This window comes from Chionomys nivalis, chromosome 13 (assembly GCF_950005125.1).
Source record: "Chionomys nivalis chromosome 13, mChiNiv1.1, whole genome shotgun sequence".
Taxonomy (NCBI): Eukaryota; Metazoa; Chordata; class Mammalia; order Rodentia; family Cricetidae; genus Chionomys; species Chionomys nivalis.
In genome coordinates, this window is record NC_080098.1 from 35,361,501 (window position 1) to 35,375,372 (window position 13,872).

Consider the following 13,872-nt stretch of genomic DNA (forward strand, 5'->3'; position numbering starts at 1 on the left):
CGGGTGATGGTGGTGCATGCCTTTAATCCCAGCATTCGGGAGGCAGAGGCAAGCGGATCTCTGTGAGTTCGAGACCAGCCTGGTCTACAGAGCTAGTTCCAGGACAGGCTCCAAAGCCACAGAGAAACCCTGTCTCGAAAAACCAAAAAATAAAAATAAATAAATAAATAAATAAATAAATAAATAAAATAAAATAAAAATGTATTTTATGGGCATGAGTGTTTTGCCTGCATGTATGAGTGTCTGCCACATGCCTGCCTGGTGCCGTCAGAGGTCAGAAGAGGGCATCAGATCCCCTGGAACTACTGTTAAGCTGGCTGTGAGCTGTCATGTGGTACGGGAAACCAAACTTGGGTCCCCTGCAAGAAAAAAAAAGTGCTTTTAACCACTGAGCCATCTCTCTAGCCCCCATTGTAGTTTTTAAACAGAGAAATTTCTACCAAGTAATTTTTAGAGGGATTGGAGAGATGGCTCAGTGGTTAGGAGTCTGTCTTGCTCTTGCAGAGGACCGGAGTTCAGGTCCCAGCACCCACACGGCAGCTTACCACCACCTATATTCCACCCAAGGGAATCAGATGCCCTCTTCTGGCCTCCAAAGGCACTTCTACTTGTGGATACATGCGTGTGCGCACATACACACACACACACAATTAAAAAATGATTCTCGGGCTGGAGAGATGGCTCAGAGGTTAAGAGCATTGCCTGCTCTTCCAAAGGTCCTGAGTTCAATTCCCAACAATGACATGGTGGCTCACAACTATCTGTAATGGGGTCTGGTGCCCTCTTCTGGCCTTCGGGCATACACACAGACAGAATATTGTATATATAATAAATAAATATTAAAAAAAATAAAAAATAAATAAAAAATGATTCTCAAAAGAAGTTTGTAGAAATCATTCTTCCTTATTGCATTGTGTACACATTATCTGTGAAAGGGTACAGAAGTTAGTGACATCTGCCAAACAGGCATATGCTTCATCTTTTAATTGTTTCCTTTAAAAAGGAAAAACATGTACTTTCCTCTCTTCGAAGCTCTTGTATGTAGGGGGTCTTAAAGTTACCCCAGAGTGTCGAGACAGTATTGTTCACTCATGTTTTCAGGACACGCTCTTTGTCAGTGTCTAAGACAGTTAACAACGATCTTTGCCTCCTGGTAATGTAGGAGCCAGCCATGATAAGCTAAATATGAACAGATCACCCAAAGGAAGTTCTTTACTTCCAACCATTATCACCTGCCAGAGTAGGACTCAGCCATCAATTAAGTTTAATGGAGGCCTGAGTCTCAGTAGCTTACCCTGAAGCAATACCTGGTTGCAGGAAAGAGCACAAACTAAGATTACCTGAGCAACACCGGAGAACAGAGCATCGAAAGGAAATGCCTAACATTCCAACCACTATAGATAGGATCACCTGCCAGCACACACTCACCAGGACACCCCTAGACAAATGTCAGCCAATCAGAGGTCTTGAACCTCAGAAACCCCTCACCCTCACCTTTACTACTACAAAAACCCCTAATTTAGCTTGGGGCTCTCCATTTATTCCAATACGTTGGACATGCAGAGAGACTGAATTTGCAAACTTGCATAAAATAATTTGCTTTTACATACAGGACTAGGCCTCCTTGTTGGCTTTTAGCAGGGAGTTCATGGGTTTGGACATAGCAATAGTCACTCTGCGGTGAATATCTGAATATTCTGCTTACTGGGATTCATCACTGTACAGAGTCTGTGTGGCCAATTTACTAGCCCAGAGTGACAAATATGCCTTCCTGAAAGTGTCTGCATCTGTGTAAGCAATGTAGAATGCACTCTTCAGCCACCATCAAGCCTTCAGATGACTGCAGCCCCAGTTGACAACCTGCTGCAACTTCAAGAATGTGAACCAGAACTTCACGCCCAAATTCCTGACATGTAGTAAAGTTGCCATAGTAAATGATTACTATTGTTTTAACTATTCCTGATTTGTAATGGAAACAAATAAATAATTCCACTTACTTCCCTTCCTGTTCATTGTTGGGCATCAACCCCTGAAGACTGCCCGAGCTTCATTCCCAGCTAAAACAAATTTCTTTTAGCAGAAACAAAATTGGACTGTGTAAGTTAAGTTTATTTTATTAAGTTCATACAACAGTAGAGCACAGTTTTTATATAATAACTAAACCAACTAGAAATTTCAAATTAAAAAGCCAAAAACATTGCAAAAATACCCAAAGAAAAAGCAATCTAAGGGGTTGAAGAGATGGCTCAGTGGTTAAGCGCTCTTGCTGCTCTTCCAGAGGACCCGACTTCAGTTTCCAGCATCCAAATCACGCAGCTCACAACCACATGAAACTCCAGTTCCAGGAGACAGGATAGGCCTCCCTGGCCCGGTAAACTCACATAAACGAAAATCAAACAAAACTCAACAAAAGTCAATCTTAACATAATGAGGGACTGAGGGTGTAGCTCTTTGGTAGAGTGCTTGCCTAAAATGGATTAATAAACCCTGGGTTCCATCCCAAAGCACTGCATAAAAACCACAGGTGTTGGCGCAGGCTTGTAATCTGTGCACTTTTGAGGTGAAGACTGAAGGATCGACAGTTCAAGGTCATCCTTGGCTGCTAACTCTCAATCAACTAAAGGGGGCGGGAGGCGACGACGGTGCAGTTGCCTTTCTGAGACGAAATCGCCACTCAATGGCACTATGGGGCTGAGCCAAAAGTGGTTCCAAGGAAGTACGCCCTCTTCCAAACGCCGGCTGGAGGTGGATCTTCTGGAAGCCCTCTGGAAACTCTCACATATTTGGTCACCTTAGGCTTCCTCAACTTGCAGGAAATTTTCAAAGTCACCCGGTAGCCGCAGCTCTTATTCCTGTCCTTCCGACAGTGATCCTCGTGAAGAGAGTGCGGACGCCAAAGGCCAGGGGCGGCAGCAACCTCCAGGTCCGGGGTTCTCCTCCACCCTCGCTTTCCATAGCGAGGCCTGGGGCTTCCAGTCCTCCTCACCCAGCGTCGCTAACTGGAGGGCAGCCGGGAAGTCCCCGCCGTCCTCTTAAGGAGGTATGTCGCGGGAGCGCACCCGTATCTCGATCAGCGCTCAGGCGCCATGCAAACCTGCCCTGGCTGGGCAACTGCTCCTCGAGGCCACGCGCCATGCAGCGCTGCCCACAGCTGAGCCGGTCGGACAGCAATTCCCGCAGAGACGTGCGGGTTCCGTACGCGCACTGCCCGCCTCCACCACTGGGGGGCACTAGCACGAAGACGGCCGCGCCATGTTCCGTGTGCCTCCAAGGGACAGCGGCCCGGGGAGAGACGCGCGTGCTCTCTGCGCGCTTCGCCTCCGCCAGCGCCCTGCAACTGAGCGCGCGTAGCACCACGGGAAATGTAGTTTCTAGGGCCTGGAATGTCAGACACGCCTCCCGCCTGGGCTCAGCGCGGGACTACAGCTCCCAGCCATTCGGGAGACGGGCGGTGCGGGGACGCGGACTAGAGGGCGGGGCGAGAGCGAGGAGGGCGGAACGGGTGGGAAGGCCGCGCGCGCGGGGGCGGGGCTCCGGCCTCGGAGCCGCTGCCGTTTGCGGTCCGGACCTGAGGCGCGAGCCGAGGACACAGTGCCGAGTGCGGCCGCGGTTGCGGGCGCAGGCTGAAGCGCGGGCGCGAGCCCTGCCGGTGGCGCTCGGTGCTCTTAGGTCCCCTCGCTCTCGGCCGGGACGCGGGAGAGAGCGGCGCGCGGCGGGGGCGCGAGGTGGTGCGGGCGGGGGCGGCCAATGCGAAACTGGCTGGTGCTGCTGTGCCCGTGCGTGCTCGGGGCCGCGCTGCACCTCTGGCACCTCTGGCTGCGCTCCCCGCCGCCCCCCCGCGCCTCCGGGCCCGGTGCGGCAGGTGAGGTGCCGGGGCTCGGCGACCGCGAGCGTGGGAGGCCGGGGGGTGGGGGCAACCGGGCGGGTGCGGACGTCCCGGGACAGGCTGAACAAACGGATCTTTTCATCCGCGTCGGGCGAACTCGACTGTGCGGTCCTTCCCAGCGTGTGCTCAGGGGCCCACGCCGTGCCCGAGGGGCCTTGGTCACAACTTGGGGGGCTTCTCTCCGAGGGGGTCCGCGAGCACACCGGTGCTGGCTTTGCACATCAGGACTCACTTTGCAGTGAGGAGGGACTGGCTGCACTTTGCGGTCTCTGATCGTGAGGTGAGCCGGTGAAACACATCTAGACGTGAAATAGGGCGCAGCTGTGAGTGGAGTCCCTGCGGTTCTGCTTGGGTAGCTTCCTAATAAAGAAGCCTGGGAGTACCGGATTCTTTAACTCTCGAGTCCATTTGTTCCCAAACTTCTTCCCTCGTGGGAATGAAAGCTTTGTTCTCATTCGCTCAGCGTTGTCCCTTCACCCTGAACCCCCTACCTTAGGGTCTCTTGTGTGTCTTACTCAAGTTTTTCCCAGAGAGCCTATAGAAGGAGACTTAGATGGCTATTTTAAAGATAGGGTAATGTTTGTTTTAGTTTTTTTTTCTAACTACGTTAGGATTTATCTTTCCATTTCATATCCAAACAGCTGTTTTCTTTTCAGAAAGTTTAAAAACAGGCCTTCCCAGTCAGCACAGGGCTGATTCTCTAATAACGTATTTAGCAGTCCTCAAGACTCTTCCTCCAGCTGTTACCAGATTACACTGGAGTTATTTTAGTAATGATAGCTTTTCCTGTTAGATGAACCCCCAGCTTTTGGAAAGGTCATTTGTGTGACTGAAAAGAATTAACCACTTAAGTGGTATAGTGAAAAACACACCATTATATGTGTGTTTAGCTTGCTAAACAGGTGGGGCTTTTACAAATTAGATGAGAAAAGTCTCATGCGTACAAAATACTTTGCAACCTAAACGTCTGTTGGGGTTGTGTTTTATAGGCTTCTTTTTCTTTTAAATGAGTGAGTTGCTGGAATCCGCTTGGAGAGCCAGTGTAGACTATATATGACCCTAACATTAGCAGTCTTTGGGGTTCAACATAATAAACCTTGCCTTTGAGCTTATATTTTAGTAAGCTTGCAAGCAATTTTTGTGTTTGAAAAAGATTTTTCCTGTCCGTTTAATGTTTGATGTTTAATGCTTTGGAGTTTATTCGTTTAGATTAAACTAGATTAAGGAAGCAAACTGTAGGAACTCTCAGGGTCATATAGGGCCATTCTAGTTGTAAAAATTAATTTTGTGTTGCTACTGGAGCTTTGTCAGATAACGTTTGACTATAAAGACAGATTCCTATCCCACTCTCCTCCCTTGGCACTTTCAAAAACAAACGCAGAAGTATCTTGGTTGCAAAAATTTACCACAGGTCTTTTTTTTTTTTCTTCCTATTTTGCTGTTGAAATATTTAAAACATTTGGGCATGTTTATGTTTTGATCCCATACATTAAGCCTAAAACCTGAGATTTTACTAAGTATCTTCCTCTCGAATTAGCATTTTAGAACTTGTTCTCTTTTCTGCTCCTCTGTAGTTCCATTAAGCCACACTAGTAATTTCTAAAATTTATTTGTGTATGTGTGTACATTGATAAGCCACAGAGCTCTCATAGAAGTCAAAGGATAATTTAAGATCAGTTCTCTTCTTCCACCATGTGGGTTCTGGGAATCAAACTCGGAACATCAGACTTGGGGCAAGTCCTTTGACCTGATGAACTATTTGAAAGCCCAATCATTGTTTGAAAGGGAAATTTACTTTTTCTGAATATATTCTGACAGTTCTTTCAGCAAACAGATAGCTACTGGGCCATCTTTTCTTGTAGGCTGGAATTATTAAATAATCAAAATAAAGAGCCTGCTCTCCAGATGTTAACCGTTTGAAAGGGGAGACAGTAAGACTATGAGTGTAAATGTCACGGGATGGTGAGGATGCTGAAGGAAAAATGAAGTTTTCTCCAAGATGGTAAACAGATAGATCAAGGAAGACCACTGTGAAGAGGTGGCAGCTGAGCAAGGACCTGAGGGAAGCGAATGAGTCATCTTAGTACTAAGATTAGCAACTTTTCTATGTAGGGGCTTTAAACAACACTGGTGAGGAGGCCTCTTATGCAATATAGCACACCAGAGGCACAAAGAGCAAAGGGAAATACAGGCTTTGGACCAGGGGATGTAAACTGTGACTTGATCTCTGTGTACTGATTTTAGACATTGCCTTACAGGAATTGTGCAGTGGTTAATGTAGAAAGATGTGACTGAGAAAAGGCTTGTCTTTGTAAGATATCTGGAAAGAAGGAAGCCAGACTTGGAAAGAAGAGGAGCTTATCACCAAGTACATACTTGGAGAGCTAGGTGTAGGGCTGGATACCTGGTTCCAGCATGTTTGGAGACAGACAGGGCAAGCAGTTCAAAGACAAATTGAGCTTGATGCCCCACTTTTTGCCTAGGGCTGGTTCTTCCAAAATTACCCCTCTATGCTGTATCTCAGGGTTTCAGTTTCCATGTCTATAAACTGGTGATCTATAAAGATTTGTTCAGCAAAACACTCAGAACAACCCAGTCACTGTAAACACTCCAGGAATTTTGGAGAGTATTGGTAATAGGGAAGTGGCTACAGCCTATGCCAGTATGCTTTGTTGACGCTGGCAAGAACACACTAGTTTTGCAGTGACTATTTCATCAACAGATCTGTGATGGGCTCTTATGTTTTCCTTATTTTCAAGATTTTTGCCTGATTGTGATGGATGGTGTCCAAGAGCATACACATGAGGGTTTTCTTTCTTTGTTTTATGACTTTTTAGGCTCATTTATCAGTTTCGAGGTCAGTGTCCCTTAAGACTTTAATGTCCACGGTCATTGCAAAGTTTAGCAGGTTGCCAGACTCTCGGGATAGATTACGTATTAATATAAATAGTCATTGCTCTTGGGGCACTTGGTTGGGGTTGTGAGCTATTCCTGTCGTTGTGGAGATCTTGTTCCCTGTGGGCCTGTGCCAATTAGCACAGCAGACATAAGAAGTGTTCAGTTTGAATGAGCAAATCAAGAAAATGAAACTGAGAAGATACTAATTTTCTACCTGTATCATCTGTTTACATGCCACGAGGACCTTATAATTTAAATATATTTCTTTCATAAAGGGAAGCAAGTTCTGTGGAGGAAAAATTGAAATTATTTTTAAATGAAAGGAAATAAACATAATCTGTATTTCTAGATTATTTTCAATATAATATCTATTTTGAAAACTGTATTTTGAAAATGTTTTTGATGTTTCATACACATTCCTTTCAGGCATGTGACTGTGCAGGCTGATATATTTTACAAGCTGAGCACTCTCGATCATGTTAAATTTAAAAAGGAAAACTAGCCGGGTGGTGGTGGTGCACGCCTTTAATCCCAGCACTAGGGAGGCAAAGGTGGATCTCTGTGTCTGTGAGTTCGAGGCCAGCCTAGTCTACAAGAGCTAGTTCCAGGACAGGCTCCAAAGCTACAGAGAAACCCTGTCTCGAAAAACCAAAAAAAAAAAGAAAAAGAAAAAAGAAAAAAAAAACTATGGGGTTGGGAATCTAGTTCAGTTGGTAAAATAAATGCTTTCCTTTTTTATTGTTTTTATTGAGCTATATGTTTTTCTCCACTCCCCTTCTTTCCTTCCTCACCTCTCCCCTTATACCCTCTCCTGTGACCCCCACACTCCCAATTCACTCCGGAGATCTTGTCTTTTTTCACCTTCCTATGTAGATCCATATATGTCTCTTTTAGGGTCCTCTTTGTTGTCTAGGTTCTCTGGGGTTGTGGCCTCTGTAGGCTGGTTTTTCTTTGTTCTATGTCTAAAAGCCACTTATGAGTAAATACATATTATATTTGTCTTTCTGGGTCTGGGTTACCTCACTCAGTATGCTTTTTTTTTTTTTTTTTAATCCATCCATTTGCCTGCAAATTTCAAGATGTCATTATTTTTTCCCACTGTGTAGTACTTCATTGTGTAAATATACCACATTTTCTTTATCCATTCTTCATTTGAGGAGCATCCAGGTTGTTTCCAGGTTCTGGCTATTACAAATAATACTGCTGTGAACATAGTTGAGCATATGTTCTTGTGATATGATTGAGTATCTTTTGGGTATATAGCCAACAGCAATATTGCTGGGTCTTGAGGTAGGTTGTTTCCTAATTTTCTGAGAAATTGCCATGCCGATTTCCAAAGCGGCTATACAAGTTTTCACTACCACCAGCAATGGAGGAGTGTTCCCCTGACCCCACATTCTTTCCAACGTAGGCTGTTATCAGTGTTTTTGATCTTAGCCATTCTTACAGATGGAATCTCGGAGTTGTTTTGATTTGCATTTCTCTGATGGCTAAAGATATTGAGCATTTTCTTAAGTATCTTTCAGCCGTTTTCGATTCCTCTGTTAAGAGCTCTCTGTTTAGGTCTGTACTCCATTTTTCTAAAAATTGGATTATTTGTTCTTTTGATGTCAGATTTCTTGAGTTCTTTGTATATTTTGGAGATCAGTCCTCTGTCCAATGTGGGGTTGGTGAAGATCTTTTCCCAGTCTGTAGGCTGTGATTTTGTCTTGTTGACCATGTCCTTTTCTTTACAGAAGCTTTTCATTTCCAGGAGGTCCCATTTATTAATTGTTGCTCTCAGTGTCTGTGCTACTGGGGTTATATTTAGGAAGTGGTCTCTGTGCCAGTGTGTTCAAGTGTACTTCCCAGGTTCACTGTTGTTAGTTTTTATGTGCACCACCACCACCTGGCTTGGACTTGAGTTTTGTGCATGGCGATAGATGTGGGTCTATTTTCATTCTTCTACACGTTGATATTCAGTTATGCCAGCATCATTTGTTGAATATGCTTTCTTTTTTTCCATTTTATATTTTTAGCTTCTTTGTCAAAAATCAGGTGTTCGTAGGTGTGTGGATTGATATCTGGGTCTTCAGTTCAATTCCATTGGTCCTCCTGTATGGTTTTATGCCAATACTAGGCTGTTTTCAGTACTGTAGCTCTATAGCAGAGTTTGAAGTCTGGGATTGTGATGCCTCCAGAAGTTCTTTTGTTGTACAGGATTGTTTTGGCTATCCTGGAGTTTTTGATTTTCCATATGAAGTTGAGTATTGTTCTTTCGAGGTCTATGAAAAATTTTGCTGGGATTTTGATGGGCATTGCTTTGAATCTGTAGATTGGTTTTGGTAAAATTGCCATAAAATGCTTGTCTTACAACAAGCATGAGGATCTGAATTAGATCTCATCCAGGCACAGTGGTGCACAGTTGTAACCCCAGTACTGAGGAAGGAGAGAGAAGAGGATCCTGGAGCTTATTGGCCACTCAGCTTGGATGGATCAGTGCATAACTATTAGAAGTGAGATAGCTTGCCTAAGAAAACAAGGTGGACAGCACCTGAAGAATGAAATGTCAACGAAGGTCCTATTTTCCTGAAGTGCTGAATATATATTCCTAGTGTGTCCTGTTTTTGTTTTGCTTTGCTGTTGTTGCTTTTAGACAGGTTCTCTTTCTGGACTGTTCAGTAACTCACTATGTAGACCAGGGTGACCTCAAACTCATAGAGATCCACCTGCCTCTGCCTCCGAGTGCTGAGATTAAAGTCGTGCGCCACCAAGTCTGACTGCAGTATGCCCTGTAAAAGACTTCCAGGTTGCAGTCCTAGCAGCAGTGAGGCAGACTTGTCTTGAGATCACTGTCAGCATTCTCTTGAAGTACCTATCATTTGGTTTTTACTGTGTCAGAAGACATTTGTCACTTCAAATGTAAAAGAAATCTAGTGTATAGTTACTGGAATTCAAGCTTGATTTCTAGTCCTCCCCTTCCTGGGGTTGCCTTCTTCCATGACTTGTCTTTATGTCTTAGCCACCCGCCCCTTCATGTTTCTGGATACTGGAATCAATGCTGTTTCCATGCTTATGCCATGTAACTGTGATGAGGACATAAGGTGAAACTAGAGAGGGGAGCTGCGGGCTTGCGTGGCTGACCACCTGACCTAGGTGCTTAAAGCACCCACCTGAGAAGTTTAGCCTTTTCTATGAGGAGTCTGTTGGTGGCTTACGTTGGCAGGTGTAGTGAAAGAACTTGGTTTTCTTTTCCTTAATCTGATTTATCTGGTAGTGGACGTTCTCTAGAAGGCCAAGAGACACTCTGATTCTTTGCAAGAAAAAGAGATGCCTTCAAAGTAGAGCAGTTGAAGCAGAAGTGGCTTAGATGGGGATTGGGAGCAGAGTAGAGCTAAGATCAATACTAGTTTACAGCTAATCTGCAGGACTGCCACATGCTAATGGTTGTCTTTGTATGTATTTAGTTATTTAAAAACATAACCAGAAACCTTTTGTGGTCATCTGGGTGATCACAGAGGAACTAGTCTCAGTAAAGAAAGACTTACAGTCTAAGCAGAAGCTAGACTGAGTGCCCATAAAGGGATAGGTTTAAGAAAAGTTCATGAAAAGTTTGAGGCAGAGGTTAAATTATGTGCTGTGTACCCTATTTCTAAATGATCTCCTTTGACTAGATACCAGAAACAAGGTACTATTTGGCACTCACGGATATTTGAATTATTCTGAAATTTTGGTTTTGTGTAGAAGTCTTATTTTTCTGATGTCAGATTAATGAAACACAGATTAAATGTGACTTTTGCCCTTTTTCAGATTTTTAATCTTTTAGACATTTTAAAAACAGAGGCAGTAAAACATTTAAAAATTCTAGCTAGCTGTGATGTTACGTGCATGTAATCCTGGCATTTGAGAGGAGGTGGTAGGTGAATCAGGAGTCAAGGTCAGTTTCTGACCAACACATGACCCTGTCTCAAAAAGAAAAGACTTTTTCTGTCAGTTTGTCTCTTGACTAGGAAATGGAGGCACATGAGAGGCAAATTGCTTAACTGAGATAGTGCCTAATTTTAGCTGTGGGATCACTGTCAGGACTGGGTGGTTAGTACATCACCTCCATTCTGTCACTGTAGTACACTTACTGTTAATAGCATTGGCAATTTTGTACAAGCATCTCAGTTATATTCTGAATTTGACTCATTTACAGTTCTAGAACTAGGCATAGCTTTTGATATATTATTAAGTATCTTGAGAAAAAAGTGTTTATGATCTGTGAATTTTTAAAAATTTCATATTTAGGGTGAGGTACTGAATTCTCTGTACCTACATGTCTGGTGGTGAGCATTAAATCACTGTAGGACTGGGGGTGTGTCATGGTGGTAAGCATTAAATCATACTCTAGGGCTGGGGATGTAGGTCAGTAATGGGGTGCTGGTATAGCGTGCCCAAGGTACCCAGCACATCAGAAGAAGAAAAGAAAACTTTTATATAGTGCTTGCTATAGTGATATCAGTATTCAAGGACTGCAGATAAGCTTAATTCATAAGCATGCAGGTTTATGTTGAAGATAAATTCTATATTTATAGAACTTATTTCAGTACAAGATTGATAATAGAGAAATAGAAATCTCTCTTCTGGGTGGGGGCTGGTTTGAATTAGGCTTTCTTTGTGTAACCTTGGCTGTCCTGGAAATAGCTCTGTATACCAGGCTGACCTCCAGGTCACGGAAATCTGCCTGCCTCTGCCTTCCTAGTGCTGGGATCAAAGGTGTACACTACTACCACCTGGCCAAATATCTCTGTAGAATTGAAATGCCCTTTTACAAATATATGTCCTATAATCTATTTTGTAGAAAATGGGTTAGCTGTATGAAAAATTCTTAACAGTATTAAAATTGTTATAGTGTAATATCTTTCAAATTATTGTCATAAAAGAATCTGCCCCCTAATTATTTTAATTAGTCTTTTTAAAAAGGCATCAACATGTTTCTGTTGCATTTTAGACTGACTACCTAGCGCCTACAGCATATAAAAACATTGCAGTTAGTATAGTGAAGATCCCTGACCCTCAGTAATTTATTCCTAAAAACATTTGAACCAGTTCCCATCACTGGAGACAGGTGAAATGAAATTCTTTTTAGAGCTCTATATAAGCTTGTAGCTCTTAAGCTTAAAAACTAGCAATAAAAAGAAAGACATAGCCTCTCTTCTGTTGTATTTCTAAGGATGAATTTTTCAATTAAAATAAAATCTTGCCCGTTAGATCTTACAACAGTAAAAAAGTGAGCTGTGTACATAATTTGTTAAAGGACTTTTTTTTTTTTTTACTAAAAATGTTGCTTTTTCTGCTTCCTTCCTTAGAACATTTGGTTTGTGCTAAAAGTTTTAACTGACTTTAGAGAGAGTGTGTGTGTGTGTGTAGGTGTAGTGATAATGTCTAACATGGAGGTCCTTGACTTAATCCCCAAACTTAATAACTATTACTTAAGTATTACTGGCCCTAAACTAGGACCTTTACATACATTGTCTCACTTAATTTTTATATATTTTTTGAGAAACACTGTAGTCATTTTATGTTTAAGAAAAACCGACACTCAAGAAGTTACATAACTTACACTCAGCCAGGTATGGTTGTTTATGCCTGTTATACCATACCAGGGCAACAAAAGTAATGAATTGGACATTTAGAGCCAGTTTTTACCTATGTAGGAGTTGATGCCAGTCTGGATTACATGTTAGAACCCTGTCTCAAAACACAACAACAATGTCTTAGGGTTTTTATTGCTGTGAAGAGACACCATGACCAGGGTAACTCTTATAAAGGAAAACATTTAATTGGGGTGGCTTACAGTTCAAAGGTTCAGTCCATTATCATCATGAGGGGACATGGTGATGGAGAAGTAGCTGAGAGTCCTACATCTTGCAGGCAACAGGAAGTGGTCTGAGAACTTGGCAGTGTCTTGAGCATATATGAGACCTCAGTGCCCACCTCCACAGTGACATACTTCCTCCAAGAAGGCCATACCTACTCCAGCCAAGACACATGTAATTGTACCAGTCCCTTTGGTTGCCATTTTCATTCAAACCACCACAAACAACAACAAAAATTCCCATAGTAAATACATGAAGGACCCAGGATTCTAACTAATTGACTAATTAACTAATTGACTTTCTTACTGCCTCCTATATGTTGTTTATGCCATATTGGTTTTCACAGCTGATAAACTTCTTTGTTTTGACAATCTTTCTTATGCTAGTATAGATGTATAGATACATACATACAAGATAACAAAGCCTATATGCCAGTATGTTGTACATATTTCTGGATGCTGAGTTTTGGGTTTTTTAAATTTAAAATGAAATTTTAAATTTTATTTCTATTTATCTGTATGTTTTATAAGCAAAAACATGTTTTATGTGTAATAAACTTTTTATGATTTATGCTAGTTTACTGTAGTTGAGATGTTGTGACTGACTTGCAATATGTATTGCTTATTTATAGGTCAATCAGCCTTATTTCCTCAGTGGAAATTTAGTCACTATGATGTGGTAGTTGGTGTGTTATCAGCTCGAAATAACCATGAACTTCGAAATGTGATAAGAAACACCTGGCTGAAACATTTGCTGCAGCACCCTACTTTAAGTCAACGGTAGGTTTTCTGAATTACTCTTTGTCTGTTTCAAGAACTGAAAACAAACAAACAAACAAAAACCCCTTAGTTTTAAAAGTCAAATATTGGGACTGGAGAGATGACTTGGTGGTTAAGAGCACTGCACTGGCTGTCTTCCTGAGAGCTAGGTTCAATTCCCAGCAGCTACATGGTGACTCACACCTATCTGTAACTCTAGTTCCAGAGGATCTAATTTACTTTCTGGTCTATGTGGGCTCTGCATACATGTGGTTCTCAGACATACATGTAGAGAAAACACTCATACATGTTGAGTGTTGTTTTACTTCTTTGGCTTTTGGGGGGGCCCAACCACCCAGCTCCCAAATAAATCACACAAGGAGGCTTATTTTTAGTTAGGAATGCCCAGCCTTATCTTGGCTTGTTTCTTGCCAGCTTTTCTTAACTTAAATTATCCCCACTACCTTTTGCATCTGGGCTGTTCCTTTTT

At 42.7% G+C, this 13,872-nt stretch overlaps 1 protein-coding gene across 1 annotated transcript in view; it reads left to right on the forward strand.

Moving 5' to 3' along the window:
- Nucleotides 1-3,537: 3,537 nt before the first annotated feature.
- The window catches only part of B3galnt2 (beta-1,3-N-acetylgalactosaminyltransferase 2), a 38,171-nt gene continuing 27,836 nt past the window's right edge, over nucleotides 3,538-13,872 (forward strand). The window contains exons 1-2 of the mRNA XM_057787011.1: nucleotides 3,538-3,862; nucleotides 13,256-13,403. Of these exons, the coding sequence (XP_057642994.1) occupies nucleotides 3,748-3,862; nucleotides 13,256-13,403 (263 nt within the window). The 5' untranslated portion in view covers nucleotides 3,538-3,747. The remainder of the gene's footprint in view (nucleotides 3,863-13,255; nucleotides 13,404-13,872) is intronic.